The sequence below is a fragment of the Euprymna scolopes genome, chromosome 21 (genome assembly GCF_053919585.1).
Source record: "Euprymna scolopes isolate OS-2025 chromosome 21, ASM5391958v1, whole genome shotgun sequence".
In the NCBI taxonomy this organism is placed as follows: Eukaryota; Metazoa; Mollusca; class Cephalopoda; order Sepiida; family Sepiolidae; genus Euprymna; species Euprymna scolopes.
In genome coordinates, this window is record NC_136502.1 from 87,585,403 (window position 1) to 87,605,748 (window position 20,346).

A 20,346-nucleotide genomic window follows, 5' to 3' on the forward strand; every position below is an offset into this window, starting at 1 on the left:
ACTTCCTCTTTTCTTCCTTTTTTGCCTGGGTTCATCAACCAAGCAAGTTTGGCGTCCATAGCTCTTGGTTTGAAGACTTTTCCACGTGGACGACTGCTATCATGAATGCACGGTTTTGCTGAGGCAAACACTCCCTTTCTATTTTCCTTTCTACGTGCGGGACGGCCATTTCTCGTCCTCGACTTCATCCATTTCTTTTCCACGCATGTAGTCGTCAACGCCTGAATGAACACGTGTTACACCTAAACCATTTTATTTTTGACAGAAAATAAACGACATGTTTATTTTATCCAGCAATTGAGTTTTGTTTCCTTCATTCCATTCGTTTCATTATTTTGTTTTGTAGCGAGTTAGGATATTTATATCCTGGTCCGCAACAGTCTCTAAACATTTAAGAGTTTGATAAACATTTAATATGACAGTAACAACCAGGACGAATTCACATACCTGTTTCTTCGAAAGATGACACCACACAAGTTATATTTCATATAACATTTATTCAATATTTCGGAGATTACAATGTTCTGACTTCACTGGTTTCCACTGTCTTCTCCCTGATTTTTTCAATTGACTTCCAACCCTTGACTAACTGATACGTGTCTTTCCAAGCTCTCTCCTAAGATTCACGTCATTTTAAATTACCTCTACATCAGACTACACCAGACTCTAGAGGTCAGACCTATTTTTAAATTATTGTGTGTGCTAGTTATGAAAACTAATATTCCTTTTTCTGAAAACATATTTGTTTTTATTTATCTAAAATCCATTCTTGTTATAGTTTGTAGAATCTAGTCAAGTTAAATTCCTAAAACATCATTTAACCATATTTGCCCTTGAATTGCATTTTTCTTTTTAAAACAAATCTAAATCAACAACATGATAATAATTGTTAAAATGTTTTTGATTACTGATAAGGGTAAATATTTATTTTCATTTAAAAAGCAAAACTACAATTTTAAAGAAAAATTTGGCACAAGGCCGAACATGGGGGGAGGGCGAGGGACGGTCTTTGCTGTCTAATGCTAACTAATCTAATCTATTACCTACTTTCACTCTACTTTCACCACAATACTACATTCATACGTGTATAAATCCTTCGTCAATCACCATAAGAACATCATACCATGATAAACTAATTAAAACCCATAAGAAAAAAGAGGGGGGGGGGGTGAGATAAAAATTTTATTATACAAAATAAAGATGAAATATTTACAATGTTAGTAACAAAAGACCCCCCTGCTGCTAAACTGTGGCAGATGCGCTGATTCGCCAGTCGAAAGGATGATGCGAGTCTGAACGCTTTATTTTATACACCTCTTACGAAAACTTTGAAAGGGAACCCACATCTCTGGCGAATCAAGCGACCTGTTACCTAATTGGGGAGGGGAGTGGGGCTAAAAAAAAAACAAAAGAAGAACGGGACAAATTAAAATCGGAGCCTAATTATCGCTATCACACACTAGCTAGGTTATGAACACAAAGGCCTACAAAAACTGGTCCTACTCTAGTCTAAAGGTGTGACCTGCTCTTGACTTAAAAACGTGTCAAAGCTGACGTTCGTTTTTGGGTCCCAAAATTCTTTGCCTAAGGCACATCCAAGTACCAGTCAATGCTTGCTCCTCTCACACTGCAAACACGCACAACTGGTACCCTCAACAAAGTCTGATGAAGAGAGTCCAACTCTCTCGGCCTTGATATGAACCATCAAATGATAACGGGAGATTCGTATAAGATCGAGGGGAGCAAAGTTCTCAGATCCGTAGACCACTTTCATACGTGTTCCACATAACAGCTCTCATCACTGCTAACAAAGTCAAACACAATTCTTTTCTAAGCTTATCCATTGTTGGTGCCCAATTACTACAGACATTGATAAGAACCAAAGTTAATGACGATGTGTTCAGTATGCGAACCATGAGACCTGTAACAAACTCAATCAGCGGCACCACGATGCGACAATAAACGAAGGCATGACATAAAGTCTCGACCTCATCGCCGCACCGTTTGCAAATAGGCGAAGTAGCTAAGCCAGCTGAGTGAAGTCTCTTACTGACCCAGAGAGCATCCGAATTACCAGCCAGGTCAAGGAGGCCTCATCATTAGTGAGGCATCCCGACCCAGGCGGCCAAGGCCAGATTGAGAGGAGCTGCTTCTTCGTTAAAGGGAGCCCCTCACCGATAACATCCCTTACGAATCCTCTCACTAGAACCCGATATGATCCCCTTTGGGACAACAATAGAGCGTTGGAAAGGCTTTCCTTAACTCTTAAGAGGAACTTCAGCGCATGCCGGCACTCATGGTAGAAGGGGCATTCATCTCAGGGCAACCTGTGTGCCTCCCACTCGGACTCGTGCACTCCTCTCAAAGCCAGAAAGGCTTTCTTGGTGTCCTCCATCCAGAGGCCACCGTATTCCCTATCTTGTGTGCACATTCGATCTAGGTAGACCTCAATGATTCCGACAATCTTACTTATAACTAATGGTTAGGACAATCAATCAATCAGAAGCCTTCAGATTTATTATAAAAAATATCGAATTTTGGATTCAATTCAGTTTGCTGTCAACCTCTGTCTTGAAATGACTGAATCGTGACTGCATTGATTCTTTGCCACCATCTTTGTTACTAAGAATTACTCAACATTCGAAATCATGTCTACATTGATTTTTCGCTGCCATCTTTGTTATTACGAATCACTCAACACTCGAAATCGTGACTACATTGATTTTTTGCCGCCATCTTTGTTACTAAGAATTACTCAACACTCGAAATTGTGACTGCATTGATTCTTCACCGATTTGATTTACTACCACCATCTTTGTTTAACATAATGTCTCAACACTTAACAGGTTATGGGCCCAGTACACAAAGAAGGAATAATAATCTTCTTGCTCAATTAATTCAGCAAGACCCCAAAAGTCCTAATATGCAATAGGCCTCCAGGTCGTTTTTGCCAACCTTGGAGTGATTCTGGAGCTTTGCTTTGTGGATGAACTCTTCTGGGTTGCAGTGTACAGCACAGCTGAACTATTAAAGTCTTCTTTTTAAAAGAGATTGGTTGAGGGGGGATCATTCTGCAACACGTTCGACTTGGATATTAAAGATGAAATGATGCCAGCAAATCTACAGACTTTGGCAGAGGCAGTATTAGTCAAACACTTTTAGCCTTTTGAGATCTGCAGCTCTCATCGGCCAGACCTTGCAGCCATAGAGAAGGATTGTTTGAACAAGCGCTTGATAGATCCAAATTTTTCATGCTTATTGTGATCTTGAGTAGAGACCACAGGCAGGACTGTAGGTAACTGAAAGTGTACTGAGCATTATTGATTCGGAGATCAATGTCATCATAACCCTGATTCATGGTGACAAACATTGAGTCCAAGTAATTGAAGTGATCAACCTCCTCTAGAGTTTCCCCGTTGAGAAGAATTATGCTTTTCTCAGACAAGCTGCAGCACTAACCCTAAGGCAAGTTTAACCGGCTTCCTCTGAAGGAAGAAATTTCATGGGAGTATGAAATTCACAAACGGTCCCCAGTCGCATGTATATTCATGTTAGGGGAGATAACGATGTTAGATTTTTGGCAACTCTTGCAGGGAGATGTCAACGTCTCCCTACATACAGCGCCTGGTATTCCCAAATTGAACACCCATCTGGCATTTCCATTAGTTACCCATCCACAGACTTCAACAGAGGTAGTATTACCAGGCTCAATGTTGACCAGGCTCAGCGTTGACCAGGCTCAACGTTGCTCAACTTCGGTAACCTAATGAGAACCGGTGTGTCAATGTGCTTATGCCGTACATACCTCAGAGAAGAAACTGAAAATAAAATCATTCGTGTACATGCAATCTAATATTCCGAAATTGTCACTCATTTGGTACTGATCAGGTTCAATATCGTTTAACTTCAGTGATCTAATGTCTTAACATACAGTCACCATAATACCGCATTCAGTATCTTTCAGTAAGGGAGATAATTCTTCTTTGTGCCTGATGGAAACGATTATCTCCCTTTAGCTTAATTTCCCTCCCCCTTCCTTGCATAGTATCTACTCTGACTACCACTATTAAGAATTGTATTTCTACAAATAGATAAAGTTAAAAATTGAGTCGGCAATCGCACGTTAAATCTGGTACAGTTTCTTTTCCTTTTTTTTTTTATTGCTTATTATTATTGCATGTTTCTTCACTTTCCCGTGAATTTTTGAATAAGTAAATATAATCGTGTTTATTGAACAGTCAATAAGAATCGCAGAAAGACGGGGGAAGGGGCACTTTGTTGAAAAAAAAAAAAAAAAATTTATAAAAGCCATAATTTAAATCTTTTATCTCATTTTCTTCCGTAATATTATTAATGAATTTTATTCCCATTCTTGATAACGAATGGAAAATTAATTTTTTATTTTTAAATTAATTTTTCTATTTATTAAATTTATTTATTTTCAAAAAACCAAACAAACGAAAAAAAACAAAAAAAAACAGCATAAATCTCATTTTTCCCTCTACAAAAATAAACAAATAAATACGCACTTAAACAAAAAACCCTGATAAAAAAGGCAGGTGCTTGAACAAAACGAACATTTTTTTTTTCATTCCTAAATTTAAGTTAACTTTAGTTTGGAAATTAATTTAGATATTTTAATTCGTTATTTATTTTATAATTAATAAAAGGAATTATTTTATATGCATAAAAAAGTATCGCGAGAGAGAGAAAAAAAAAGAATAATATGAAAATACTTTTTTTTTCTTTTTTAATATAACAGTTTTAATGCCATTGCTCTGAAATTCATAGTATAAATAAATAAAACAGTATCGTTCGAATAATCACTTTTGGAGGGGGCGCCACGAAATTTAAATCAAAATAAGATCAATTTTAAATATTAAAAAAAAAAGAAATTATTTGTGCTTGTGCACTGCATCTATGTTGCCGCGCTTAAACAACGGTATTTAGAAAACCATTCTTAACATCGGAGAGGGTGGTTTGTAACGATTTTGTACTTTCACCTAACAATTTAATGAACAAAATTATAAAAATTTAATTTGAAAAAAAACCCCCCAAAAACTATTAGCAAAAATAAATAAATAAAACATAAAATAGCCCGGTAACAAATGCACAGGCACAAAGTTATTATTTTACTACACCGCCACACCGGTCTGTACGTTTATTCAAAAGTCTCTTTTCAAAGTATCGTCATTTTTTATTTTTTTCTCATTTATATTTTTGAAATTACGTTACAATTTTAGATGATTAGCAAGTAAACAATGTAAAAAATATTTAATTTAATATTGAATATGTCTTTTAAGGAAACTCTTTATTTTGTTTTGTTGACTTTCATTTTTGAAGAGAAATAACAACGCAATAAGCGAAGAGAGAGATTTAAGTAATCCTAACACTAACCCTAAAGTCAGATACAATATAAACGTGTGTAAGCAAATAAAAAAAAACAAAACACAACACGCTCTAAAAAAAAAAAAAAATGAATCGATATTAAATGAAATCTTTATGGATATTTGTAATATCTTCAATTGCAATGTAATTTTAAAATTACAAATGGAACGACCGTATCAAACTGACGCGCTTTTTTCACCCAAGAGAATTTGAGGCGCTGAAAACGTACACAACCTCGCATTTTTGACCGATAGGAAAATAATAGCTTTTTCCCCCATTAAGATTTGTTTTTATTTTTATTTATTTGTAATGTCTTATTCTAACGATATCGTTTTATTTCTTCTGATGCTGACAATAATATAGAAATAACCGATCGTTAAATGTTTAAAGGTTCGTTTATCTATTTTTCTTCTTTTTTTTCCGTGACTCTTAAAATAGTTTTTTTTTTTTTGGACCGCTAAAAAATTCATAAATGTTTATTTATGAAAATAAGAATTAAAATATATATATCTTTCCAAAACTGAAAAGAGAATTTTGACCGCAGAAAACATACAACCCCGTTCCTAAACAAAAGCTTATTTATTTTATTTTAGCGCACTTTGTTACAAAAACAAACAAAAAAAATCCCACGTTGTTCGTTTTTTGCCGGTCCCTAAAATCGTTTTATTTATTATGAACTCGCCGTAAAACCAGGCGAGACAATACTAATTGTTTAAAAATATACAAAAATTACCCCCTTTTATTATTGTTGGCTATTGTTAAAAATGGCCCAAATTTAAACCCTCCTGGCCCCTCACTCAATATCGCCGAGAATATATTTATTTTCTAATTAGATTCGTTTGAAACTAAATGAAAACTTGTCATTTATTTCCGCCAAGAAAATGAAGTTTATTTTCCGTTTAATCTCCAATTTCAGTAACACTAATACAATAACACCAATGAATGGGACATCAGTTTGACACACTTCTCAGATAACAATTATACCGGTTCCGGTTCATAGTAGTAGAATAATGGTTATCGTTACAATTACTGGTTTCACTTTATTTCCGGTTGCTCCATTTTTCATGTTAAGAATGTTTTTATTTAAAACAATTTTTTTCTAAATAATAGCGTTATTATTTAGAACTATACTATTTAAAACAATACAGAAAAATCGGTACTTATGCACTGATGTTACCGTGCTGAAATAGGTGCTAGAACACTTATTGAATCGCGCTATTTTTTTTAAATAGTAATTTCAAGTTTAATTAAAGTTCTTTGATATCTGTTTTTATTAAATTGTAAGGTTAAAGTACAGAATAGATACAAAACACCCTCCCACATGTTAAGAATGGCTTTCTAAATAATAACGTTATTGTTTCACCACGGATCAATAAGTGCACTTGGTAACCCCTCCCCCCTTTTTTTTTACACAGGCATCACAACATTATCAAGGCCAAGAGGCCACTCAAGGATAAGGGTTAAAGAGTGTACAGTAGAAATTGGACAATATAGTAATCATTAGTAATGAAAATTCGGTAAATTTGATAACTTATATGGAACGGCTCATCAAGAACTTATTTACGTTAGACTTGAAGACAGTCATATTGTAGTCAGCTGGAAAGCAGGAAAACGGAAGACAATTCCACAGGCGTGCAGTTCTAAGAAAGAAGCTTTGTTCATGGAATCTACGTTTAGGTTTAGGCACAGATAAAGAGTGGGGAGAATTATTGATAGTGTTTTCAGCTAGACGAGTGTTTCTTGTGAAAGTTTGGCGAGTGGGGACCATAGACTGAAGCTCAGTCGAACACTTTCCATGAAAATAACGATACATCAGAGACAAACTCGCAACATCTCTTCTGTGAGATAGAGGTTGCAGGGAAGAGAAAAGGACATCTCTTACGAGGCTACAAAGTCTATTTTGAACTCTATCAAGGCAGGACAAGTCCTTTCTAGCAGCTCCTGCCCAGATGTGGCAACAGTATTCCATCCTTGGACATACCTGGCTCTTATATAGATAGAGAATTGCATCAGCAGTGAGATATCTACCGGATCGATAGAAAGATCCCGCCATTTGTCCAGCGGCCTTGGCAACAGATTTGATGTACGTGTTCCATTTAAGATCAGGAGTAATGGTCAAGCCCAGAAGCTTGTCAAAACTTGAGGCCTCCTGAAGACGAGAGCCATTCATTTCAATTGATGCCAGATGTGGATCAGAATGTTGATGATGTAAAGAGAGAAGCTTGGTTTTAGATGCATTAAAAGTAACCAGCCACTCCTTTCCCCATTGTACTACGTGCTCAAGGTCAGAGGAGAGAGACTCTGAGAGAACTTGGTCGTTTACTGTCTTAGATGTGCTACCATAAATGGTAGTGTCATCAGCATAAATGTCTACAAATGATGTAAGGATGTGATTTGGAAGATCATTAATGTAGATCAGGAAAAGAGTTGGGCCCAGGATGGACCCCTGAGGGACACCAGCATTAATACTGTGAGCTTCTGATTTTTGCCCCTCAACTACTACTCTTATGAACCTATCAGAGAGAAATGATTTAATAATTGAGAAGATATTTCCAGCTATACCATAGCTAGAGATCTTGTGAAGTGAACCTTTATGCCATACCCTATCAAAGGCCTTAGATATATCAAGAGCAATTGCCCTAGAAAGGTAGCCTCCGTCGAGAGATTTGCTAATCCTATGAGATATAACTGTAAGCACATCTGCTGTAGATCTAGAAGAACGGAAACCATATTGAGTGTCACTAAGAAGGTTATTTTTGTTGAGATGGTTGATTACTGAAATAACATTATTATTTAGAAAGCCATCCTTAACGTGAGGAGGGAAGGCGTTTTGGAATTATTCTGTACATTCACCAGATAATTGAATAAAAAAGAGTTAAATCCAAAAATTCAGTTCTCAAAGTTAAGACGCTGGAAATGGACACGGTTTGGATAAGTTATGGAATGGAACGGAAGACACGGAGCATGAAACGAAATACGAAACCATATAGAAATATTTTATTTCAAAAAATTATTTTGGCGGACCTGTATGATAGTGCCCACCCACTAAGAATATGTGTTTTATACCTTTTTATAAAAAAAATTTTTCCGACGATTATCATAGATTACAGACTTAAGTATATTAGCAGAAAAAATTTTGAAAAAGAATTAACTTTTAAGAAGGGGGTTCACTTTCTCGTTATAAAATTCTACTTCATTGCTACCTGACTCATTCTCCATTTCTTTACTGACGTGTCACGTGATTAGAACGTTATAACGAGAAAGTGTGAACCCCCTTCTTAAAATTCAAATTTATATTTTATCAAACTTTTTTTTCTGCTGATATGATAATTAAGTCTGTAATCTGATAATTTTTTTTTTTTTTTACATTTTCACCCCAAACAAGGCACATTGCCACTTTGTTGTAGGGGCTACTATCAGGGACATAAGCATCAGGGGTACTGTGTAGGAAGTTGGGCAGCAAGATGTCGGTTCATGTTACACTTGAACTTCTGCATGTCAGTACAGTCTGGGAAGCAGGGACCCGGAAGGGAATTCCAAAGTCTAGCTGTTCTGAGGAAGAAACTACTGGAGTAGAAGGCTCTCTTGTATCCGACAATATAATCGTTGAAAAAAAACCTTAAAAGGTGAAAACTCGCATTTTTAAGGGGGCACTCTCGTATAAGTCTGCCAAGAAGACTAAAATTTACGATTTTTAGCGATTTTACTATTAAACTTTACAATACTTATGCACTTTTGTTACCGTGCTGAAATAATAACATTATTTAGAAAGCCATTCTTAACATTGGGAGAGGAGGATGTTTTCTAACTATTATCTACTTTCACTTAACAATTTAACATAACAGATATCATAAAACTTGAATTTAACTTGAAAATACTATTTTAAAAAATAGCACGGTAACAAAAGTGCATAAACACCAACTTTATTGCACATAAGGCTAATTTTAACCTTGACACTTTGAATTTAGTTGTGTGAGAAATTCATTTACATTCACCATCTTTTTTTGTTTAGGCCGCCCACGTAGTTTGGTGGTCGGCCGTGATTGGTTAATTTTGAATGAGTCAAGTGAATTGCTTGGCGCCCTTTTTGTATTATGCTTTTGTTTTTCAGTTCAAGCAGGAACTCGGCAAGGGATGGACTCCAGTTCAGCAGCTCCAACACGTGAAGGGAGCTACGTCAATTTCTTCAGGTTGTATTACCAAACTGTAGGTGAACAAAGGATTACATCTCTACAAGTAGAGACAATTTTATATTGCTGAAATTATCCTAATTACAGGATGACATTCATGAACATTTCTTCACGGTTTATTTACCAAATATTGGATCTTATCTCAATTCAACTAAAATCCCAAGTGACTCGCATTATGCCTAATTATAAGCGCCAACATTCCTGCAGAGTCCACCATGAATATACATGGATCCTTTTAAGGAGCAAAGAACTAGCACTCCAACAATAGGAGTTCATACTACCGGCTCTAATGCTATAGAGGCAAAACTGGCCACCGTTTTGCAAATGGACAATACCAGAACCAATAAACTTTCATTGCTGTTACTTTTGAATAAATTTTGAGTTTGAAAGGTATGGCTTTTGTATTTGTGGATTCTTTTGCCTCTGCAGGGAGTAAATTGGAATGTGAGAAATAGTTTCTTACAATTGCCTCCCTTATTTAATCAGATTTCATCATGGCTGATGAAAACACTATGACTTGCTTAGTCGTAAAATTTGATTTTCTTAAATAAAAAAACTACTTGATCAAGATATTTTTTGAATAGTTTATCTTTGTTCTATGACTGATGCATACATCATACATCTAGAAGTGTAAGCCATGTTTAGTTTCAGAACAGTTTCCAATGGTTCGTTGTTCTACACAAGTTCTGGCAGTTGACTGGTTTGCAGTAGACAGTTCTCGAGTTGGAATCCACAGAGCAAAAGATTCTTCCATGTCGAGATGAAAAAAAAAAAACATGCGAAATTGCTACAGGAAGGTTTAATATTTATGGAGCAATTCTGGTTTCTGATTGGTTGGCAGCAGAACGTGAATTAATTTGATTCGTCAGTTCCTAGCAGCATCATTTATAAATAGAATCTCCCGACTGTGCGGAATCATACCCCATTATCCGACAAATATTGTAACAATACAGATATTTCTGTATGTTCTTTACTTTTAGATTGCTACCATAAGTGCAATTCTGAATATGCACTGGAAAACTCTTCTTGATCACGGCCACCGGTATCCGTGCCTTGATATGGACAAGGGGGTTTCATTTACTTCTTCTGTACTTTTACTTAACAATGTAATAAACAAAAAGATACCATAAACATCAATTAAAAATGAAAGTGCAACCGGAAGTGAAATGAAAGCAGTAATCGTAAACATAAACAGAGTAATTTCTAAATTATAGGTACTTGTAAAGTTTAATCAAGGCATTAAAAAATGAAAATATCGAAAAAGTTTATATTGTACGCATTCTTTATGGAATGAAGTTTTCCGAAAAAAAAAAAAAAATCACTAAATTTCATCAAGTATTTTATTTTCTTTACAGCGAAAGATCAATTTGTTATGATACTGAAAAAAAGGTTCGATTTTTAGAAAGAAAAGCTAGTATTAAAGATGGGGAGGGAGTATCGTCACTTTAAACTGAGTTATCTCCCCGTGGCGTGTTAAAAAAATTCAAACATGGCTACCTTCAATGTACTGTCATAAAAATGTTTTTCCGCTGTAAAAAAAAAACTACTCGATCAAATTAAGTGGAAAATTTTTTTCGGAGATCTTCAGTCCAAATCGGATACGTACAATATAACCTTTTTTTTTTTTTTTTTTTTTTTTTTCATATTTCTCTAACAGAATCAATTGTAAACCTTAATAAAACTAAAACCAATCACATAAGCACAATTATGTAATTTTCACAAATACCATCCCGAGCCATGTTAATTTTATTTATTTATTTTTTATGATAAAAAAATGGACGCTTCGACAGAATTGGGACGAGATTTTGTAGTTGATAAATGGAGTTTTCAGATAAAAAACAATGGTCTCAACTGATTTTTTTTGTTGTCAATTCTAATAAGTTACAATGGTAGCTTCCAAATTATACAGTCAAAATTACCTGAATATTACTGAATTATTAAAAAACAAAAAAAAACTTTAATCCTGTTGGCAGATGAAAAATTGCTGCCATCTTGTTTAAATCGAAACGGAAAATGACCTCCCTTTTGAATTCTCTTGTGTCGTATGATCGTTTTCATCAAATTCCATTTTTTTATTTTCTTTAATAAATAATTTTCTACCTTATCGATTTTTGTAATTTTTGGATATCTTAAAAATACGTAGATACCATTGTTTTCATGTGGAATTCAGTATTATAATTTCCAAAATTTAGTCAGATTAGTGTAGAAGCGTCAAAAAATGTCCTTAGGTAAAGTTGTTTCAGTCAGTACTAATTGATTGTTTGATGGCAGCTCGGTTTGACTCGGCTTTTTCCGGCTGTCTTACATAAATTGCATTTGGAAAAAGTCGGTTTAGTTTGGTCTTTAGATACTTCAGCAGTTTATGGACTGGACTATTTTTTATATAGATTTTCAAGTTAAATTCAATTTTTATGATATTTTTTGTTAAATTTTTAGGTGAATAGTTAACAAAGCTAGTTAAAAGAAATACTAACAATTGACGCTGAATATTATGAGAGGGTTTGAAATCTTTGCATACCATTGAACAAGGAGGTGAACTTGAATTTGTAATTTTCATACCAGTCGAGTGTACGGCTTTGATAATCATTCCAATAGTTTGGACTATTTTTGAGATGGTGACCATATTTCTGTCTAACTGAAATATGGTTCTATGCAGTTCCCAGACATCCACTCTCTCAGGCTTTATCATCTCTATTTGAGATGAGGTATCGATTGAGACACTTTTATTAGGGAAAACCAACAGGTTTGCTTAGGCATTTTTGTAGGCCAGAGTGCACGTGCCTCTACTGCAATGGTTTTTCAATTCACACATTCTGACCTTGTGTCTCATCTTCCTGTAGTGAGAGGGAGGTACATGCCAGCTCAATCATTGATTATAAACAGCAGTTGACCCAGAAAGCAGCAATTATCCCCCCTTTGTCTAAAACTTTGAATGTGAGGACTAAAAAGATAAAATCAGGGGGTAATGAGTTTTGAGGCTGTCAAGGACTACTTTGTATGCTCCGTCTGAAATAATTCCTAATAAATTTTTGGCAATGTTGTGTGCATTATTTCTAAAATCACACATTTTCAGTGATGTCTGGAAGTGAAATCTGGCTAATGAGAGTTGAGGACATAGGTTGCATGAAGAGAAATGATATGAGGAAAATCATACGGTGGATGTGCAATCTGACTCTTAAAAAGACAGGTTTAGTTCTAATGACCTCAAAAGAAAATTAAATCTGGACAATATAGGAAGATATGTGCAGAACAGGAGACTTTGATTGTTTGGTCACATTGAAAGAATCGATGAGATTGAGAGCTATTGGCAACAGTTAAGGTAACAGGTTTAGTTCACAAGGAAGGCCAAAAAAAAAAAACAGGAGGAAATAATAAAAATTGGCTTAAGAGAGAGGGATAAATAAAAACCTGGGCAGAAATAGATTATTTTGGAGATCAATTTTTTTTAAACCATCCAACGTACGCTAGCATGTAAAACAGATCTTAAACCGATGATAATGATTGTTGTTGAGTATCGTTCATTTCATATGAATTAGATGATTATTGTTGGCCTTCGTTTCCCTGATATCTTTCAAATTAGAATTCTTTCTAGAAAGACATCAGATACCTATGGGAGGAACCACATGAAGATTGCTAGCATCTCTCAGTGAAAGTGCTTATGTGGAATGAACTGGAGTTGAACTTTGTACAACCAGGTTGTCAGTCAATGTCGTTAACCATTCAGCCATTGTCAACTCCCCGATGACCATGGCGATGAGTATGCGTTTAAGAATATTATTTGAGAAGAAGTGATTACACTTATTTTTTAAGTTATAAAGATAAACTTGAGGGGAAAAAAGGATAAAATTTTTTCCTAAAATACTGTTAATCGGGTCTACTTTGATATTGGGTCTACTATGATAATCCTATAGAGGGAAAAAAGGATAAAAAATTTTAATCGGGTCTACTATGATAATCCTATATGTCCACCTGTATTTTTTGCTTTTAAGCTAATCAGCCTTGAGTTGTTTGGGCCCTAAATCCCGGCCGTAACATATGTAACGTACAAATGTTACAGATTTTATGTTTGCCACAAATCTTAGGTCAGTCGAAGAAGTTCTTGGAAATATTGTTGTCAGTATATTTGCCAAAGACAAAAACATGAACCAAAGATAATTCCAGAAGCAGCTGTTTTGTCACGTGATCTTGCTGATTTATGTCGATGTATATTTAATATAAGGACACACAATAGTGCTCTTCCCTAAGCTATTTCTGGCCAGGTCTTCATTCATTCCTCTTTCTCTCATCCACTCTTTTTATTTCCTCCCACCTTTTCATTGGCCATCCCTTTTGAGCTAAACATGCTACCTCAACTGTTCTACATCTACTACCCAAAGAACTCATCTATTTCAGCATGGTCATATGATCAATGTCTCCTTTTCTGCAAACATCTCTCTATATTGTCTAGATTTCATATTCCTCTAAGGTCATCAGATCTAAGCCTGTCTTTGACCCTCACATTACACAATCTTTGTATGATTCTCATATTTTTCTCCATGCAATGCATATCTTCAACTCTAATTGACCAGGTTTCACCTTCATACATATTCATATTGCATACACATATGTAATAGAATCTTCCTTTGGTCAACATTGATAATGCTCGTTTGTTTAATAATAGTAAAAGTTCCCTAAACTTATTTAATTCATTCCTAACTTAAAAAAAAAATTTTTTTTTTTTTTTTTACATTTTCACCCCAAACAAAGCACATTGCCACTTTGGTGTAGGGGGCTACTATCAGGAGCAACAGCTACTGGGGTACTATGTAAGGAGTTGGGCAGCAAGATGTCTGTTCACATTACACTTGAACTTCTGCATGTCAGTACAGTTGGGGAAGCAGGGACCTGGAATGGAATTCCCAAATCTAGCGGTTCTGGGGAAGAAACTACTGGAGTAGAAAGCTCTTTTACATCTAGGGATCTCTACTGTGTGGGGGTGGGATTTAGCTGCCTGTCGGTTTTGTTGAGGGTGTTTACGTTGTGAGGGCACAAGTGCTTGCAGTTCGTCAGAGCATTCACCATTAAAATACTTGTAGAACAGGTAGAGGGATGCAACATTTCGTCGATGGGACAGAGGCTGGAGCTTAGATGACAGTTCAGGACCTATTAGATTGGCGACTCTCTTTTGAACCTTGTCTAGGAACGAGAAACTAGTTGCAGATGCATCAGCCCAAATATGACAACAATACTCCATACATGGGCGAATGGTGGCCTTATAGAGGTTATAGGATACTTTCGGGTGTTAGTAGTTTTCTAGCACGGTAGAGAGAACCTACCTTCTTCACAGCGGTCCTGCCAATGCTTTCAATGTAATTGTTTTTGTTTTTCTTTTTTTTCTCAGTGTTCACCTTACAAAGCATATCACCACTTGGATGTAAGCGGCTACTATTTGGGGCCATGTCTAGGAAAGATTAACAAGGTATTTGTTTATGTTACATTTAAACTTCTACACATCAGTACAGCTAGGGAAGCAGGCAGCAGGAAGGGAATTCCAAAGTCTAGCTGTTTGAGGGAAGAAACTATTAGAATAGAAAGCTTTCTGGCATTTAGGGACATCAACACTGAAGGGGTGAGGTCTTATTGCTAAGCGGGTTTGTCGGGGATATGTACGTCGAGGGGGTACAAGTGAAACGAGTTCATCAGAACACATTCCATTAAAATATTTGTAAAAAAAGCAGTGATGCAACATTGTGGCAATGGGACAGGGGCTGGAGCTTAGTTGATAAAGTGGGACCGATTTGATTGACAACTCTTTTTTGGCCCCTCTCTAAGAGGGAGAGACTAGTGGTAGATGCACCAGCCCAGATGTAGCAACAATACTCCATACATGGGTGAATGGTGGTCTTGTAGAGGTACAATATACTCTCAGATTGAGTAGTCTTCTAGCTCGATAGAGGGAACCTACCTTCTTTGCAGCAGCCTTTGCAATGTCCTCTATGTATTTGTTCCAGTTCATATTGCCTGCAAATGTTAGGCCGAGGAGTTTGAAGGTTTGCAATCACACTAGCACTTGTTCCACCCTGTGCTCCAATGATATCACCAAAATGTCAAAATTTCTGGACAACTTCAATAGCTTTGCCATTCAAATATACTTTCTCCATATCTGAGTTCTCATCCATCTCTGTTGTCTTACCCTTTTCACATGCAAATTGGTTATCCCCTCTCAATCTCCCATTAATTTCACTGCATTTCTTGTGTATCCAATACTTACAAGCTCCACAAAAAACTGACTTATGTGTTGACACAAAGTGAAACCACTGTCAATTCTCCCCACTCTTTTGTCTGTGCCTAAACCTAAACGTAAATTCCATGAACAAAGCTTCTTTCCTAGAAGTGCACGCCTGTGAAACTCTCTTCCGTTTGCCTGTTTCCCACCTGATTACAACTTGGATGTCTTCAAGTCCGACATAAACAAATTCCTGATAAACCGCCTCTTAAGTAAGACTCCTTATCAAATCTCCATTACTAACGATTACCGCAATATTATCCTATTGATTACTGTACACGCAATAACCCTTATCCCTGAGTGGCTTCTGGGCCTTGATAAGTGGTGACTACCATGTAATAAAAATAAAAAACTTTTTAGAAATTTCTAACACTACAACCACTGACTAGCATTTTAACCTTGATAACAAGTGCTCATATGATGATGGAGATCTTCCTAAGATTCCAATTTTTTTTTTTTCATGTCATACTGACGTTAGTATTTCATTATCTTTTCCGTCTCAGCTCGGTTTAACCCAGCATCATTGGGGGGCACTAACTTCGACTAAGGTTGATTGTTTTCTCTCTTTTTTTTTTTTTCATTTTTCTTAAACTTTTTCTTCTAGGGGATGGGACATCCAACCAGATGTCTGACATTTACCCCTATTTTAGTGAGTCCAACCAAGAGATCTTTTCAGGATTCTAGCCGTCCCTTTCAGTGCAATCATTTGTATTTCACTTGCACTTGGTTCACCGGGTATGCTTGCTATGTACTTTTTAAAGTTCTTTTTCAGAAGCCCAGTTGCTCCTATGATGACTGGTATAATTGAAACGTCTTTTAATTTCCAATTTCGTTTCATATCATACATAAGTCCTTGATACAGTTTGGGACATGATGTGACTCTAAAAATTTGCTCAGGTAAGTTTTTTGACCTGAGGAATCCAAAAATGGCATCAGATTTGCCCAGAAATTAAGATTTTTATGTGATTTTATCAGATTTTTAAATTTTTTACATGTACCCCAATATGGGGAAAAATTGTGACTGCTATGGTACTCTTTTTCTTTTGGATATTCATGCAGATACTATGAAGTACCTCTGGACCAAAAATAGTAGAAAGTTCTTCTTTAAAAGTATTGGAGGAACATAGAGCTGCTATTAAGATTTAAATCTGGCATGAATCATCATGATGCAGGTCATTCTCTTCTAATATTCCAATGCTCAAACGCACTAATAATACACAAAAACATTGTACTCTACTGCTATTACATACTTGAAATGGTTCTGAAGTGAAAAAATATTTAAAAAATTATCAATAATGTTTTGTACCTCTGTATAATATACTGTATGTTTTGTTTTTTTATATTTTTCAGATTCCAGCTGAACGGATCCTCGCCTGCACCCTAAACGGGACTATCTGGAAATGAAACAAAGAACACATCCAAAAAAACCTTATGGTTAAATCTGTCATGTCCTAGCCACAATGAGCAGTTTAACCCTCAAGATTACAGAACTGCAGAATCCCAACAAAATTCCAAACTAAGGGTCCCAATTTTGCTCCCTTCTTCAACATCAGCTTCTTCTCCAACTGGTCACCCATCATATCCGCATATGTCGTCATCACAGAAAGCGTCCCACATGCACAACAGTGGTAGTGGGAAGCCTACAAAGAACTCACCTGCTGCACGTTCGACACAGCCGACGCTCAGCATAAATACAGACAGCAAGCTCAACATAAACACTGGCCCACTCAGTGCCAACCCGCTCAACTCAAAACAGTTCTATCTACGGAGAAATGCGAGTGATCGATTCGATGGAGAGGAGATATGTCAGAAGCCGTTTCACTGCCCCATCTGTGGAAGCCCGTATCTACGACGCCGTACGATGGAGGTGCATGAGAAGACACACAGTGGCATTCGGCCATATAGCTGCAGTTACTGCCCGCAGCGTTTTTTTCAAAAGGATAAGTTACTGATTCATGAACGAACTCATACGGGTGAGCGTCCATTTGAATGTAACATCTGTTCGAAGCAATTTGCACGGAAGGACACGCTAAACGTGCATCACCGGATGCATTCTGGCGAAAAGCCATACCCGTGCAGCTACTGCCACAAACGATTCGGTCAAAGGGACAAATTGCTGATCCACGAGCGGACCCATTCTGGAGAAAAGCCCTATCAATGCATTTTTTGTTCAAAGCATTTTGCGCGCAAGGACACGCTGAACGTACATTACAGGACGCACACAGGCAAACAGCAGCCTCACAACTGCGAGAACTGCGGAAAGCGCTTTTCACAGAAGGATAAACTTGCTTTACATAAATGGAAATGTTGCGGCACCAACTCTTGAGTAGCGCAGTTTGTTTGTTTTTATTCTGCAATTTGGTGAAGTTAGACCCTCTCTAAGTTTTCTTTTTATCTCCGCCCCCCCCCCCTCTTTTCACGGGAAGCTTCTTATAATCTCTATCTCTAAGATGCTAGTAAGTTCTTCCACTTGGCATCCTAACCATTGGATCGATCTAAAGACAGAACACAGACAATTGTAATCTCCATTATTCATCTTTTAATCATCTTCATCGATCATGTCTGTTAAACAGAATCGGATCAAAACTTCCTTGGCTCCCTGGATTACTAAATCAAAACACACCTGCCAAACAAAAATAAAGAAAAATTTGTATGATGTACGTACCAGTGATAGATCAAAAAGAACAAATTAAAAAAAAAACACATAAATTGATCCAGTAGTTGTTATTTTTATAAAGAAAATTAAATTTTGAGTAAGAGAGAAGAGACTATCTCGCATCAGCATCTTGAAAACAATGCCACAAAAAGAAGGAAGATAACTGTACAATAAATCATGCCTACAAATATGATTTCGCTGGTTAACAAAAAAGTTTTTTGTCTGTATTTTACAGCTGAGTTATGACGCATCTGATGCGCTGAATCCAAAAAGCACGTTGGTTTTGCTCAATTCGGTCAAGCTTTTGATCTACGGCCACGTTTTTTGCATTTTTGTTCACATTTACACACGTGCGGAACATTTTAGGAGTTGGTGAGCGTAAAATAACATTTTGAATAATTGTTTTGGTTGGAAATGATTATTTTAATGACAAGAAGTATTCAGAACCAATAGAATTATGTCAAAAAGGAATTAGTCCTAAAACCTCGAAATCTTTCAGAAATTGGTGCAGCACCATGCTCAGCATTACACAAAGAAGAACTGGCCTGTGTGGGAGGAATTGGTACCTTGCAAAGAAAGAAATATCATCAATGACACTCTGGTGAACAGAGACAGATTACTCTTCCCTCTTCTGTACATTACGTTCAGCTTAATCAAGCAGATTGTCAAGAAAGGATGGTGACTGTGTCAGACTTTTCCAGGATTGACTATGGAGAAGTTGAAAACTGGCATCTGACAGTCCTCAGATCCGGCAGCTCATCAGAGATCCAAAGTTCGAAATCTCAACGAAGTGGAACTGGAAGCATGGGAGGTATCTGTTCTGGTAGTAAAGAACTTTCTTGGCAACAATAAGGCCAGAAACTACGCAAAACTTGTCAATAAGATGTTCACTGTTTTCAGAAACGTGGGCTGCAACATGAGCGTACGGATACACTATTTAATTTCAAATATTGACCGGTTTTCTGACAACTTGGGTTCAATGAGTGACTTGCAGGAGAACTTGAAATAGATGGAGACCAGGTATCAGGAATGCTGGGATAGAGTCATGATGGATGACTACTGTTGGAATCTGAAGAGAGACCTTTCTGCTGCTGAGCATTCCAGGTGTTTAAAGAAATGGAAGTTCAAGCCCTGAAGTTTGAACAATGGTGAAGCGACATGCAATTTACATATACTTACGTTTATCAATGCTCACCATTCAGTCTACAGTAATCGATGTTTCTATCAGGTTATCAATATATGTTGTTGGCAAAACCTTTTTTTTCTTCAAAACATATTTAAGAAGATATGTGTTAACAAAGATTAGCTGATAATGCCACAAAAATGTAATCGATTTTGTCACGAGATCTGATTTTTTTTTTTTTCAAGTCAACTTAGCACAAAAACCTGACCTGATGGAGAAAAACGGATGCCATTTCTTGATTCAGCGGTACAAAAATACCCTAAATCAGTTGTAGAAATCTAGACAACATTTAAAAAGTAAAAAAAATTGTTGCTCAGTGTTTTCTTTATAAAAATAAAACTATTGGGTTAATTTACATGATTTTTGGAATATATTTTGGTTTCATCACAGATATGCACATCATACAGATTTTTCTTCATTTTTGTTTCTTTATATAAGAACAAGAACCAAAACTTTTTGTAATCTCTCTCTCTAAGATTGACATCATCTAAGTTTTGTTTTTTTTATTTCTTTTCACTTCATACAGGAAACCTTTTATAATCTCAAAGATCCTTGTAAGTTCTTCTGTATGACATCCCAACCATTGGAAAAATGGAAATGGCACTAACCCTATACAGGTTTAACCGGCTTCCTCCAAAGGAAGAAGTTTTATGGGAGTATGAAA

The 20,346-nt window shown here is 36.3% G+C and overlaps 1 protein-coding gene across 2 annotated transcripts; it reads left to right on the forward strand.

Moving 5' to 3' along the window:
* The first annotated feature begins 4,046 nt into the window (after positions 1–4,046).
* Positions 4,047–20,039, forward strand: LOC145242556 (uncharacterized). Of its 2 annotated transcripts, XM_080105642.1 has the most exons (3): positions 4,051–4,132; positions 14,959–15,036; positions 17,194–20,039. In XM_080105642.1, exon 3 carries the CDS (start codon positions 17,432–17,434, stop codon positions 18,167–18,169), a length of 738 nt encoding a protein of 245 aa, XP_079961768.1. In that variant the 5' UTR covers positions 4,051–4,132; positions 14,959–15,036; positions 17,194–17,431; the 3' UTR covers positions 18,170–20,039. The 2 variants fall into 2 exon arrangements, with proteins under 2 accessions (XP_079961767.1, XP_079961768.1); XM_080105641.1 differs by lacking the exon at positions 14,959–15,036 and having other exon boundaries at positions 4,047–4,132.
* The last annotated feature ends 307 nt before the right edge of the window (positions 20,040–20,346 follow it).

Bases quoted from the DNA above. Each gene is read 5' to 3' on its own strand.
- LOC145242556 (XM_080105641.1), top strand. From the start codon at position 17,432: ATGTCGTCATCACAGAAAGCGTCCCACATGCACAACAGTGGTAGTGGG.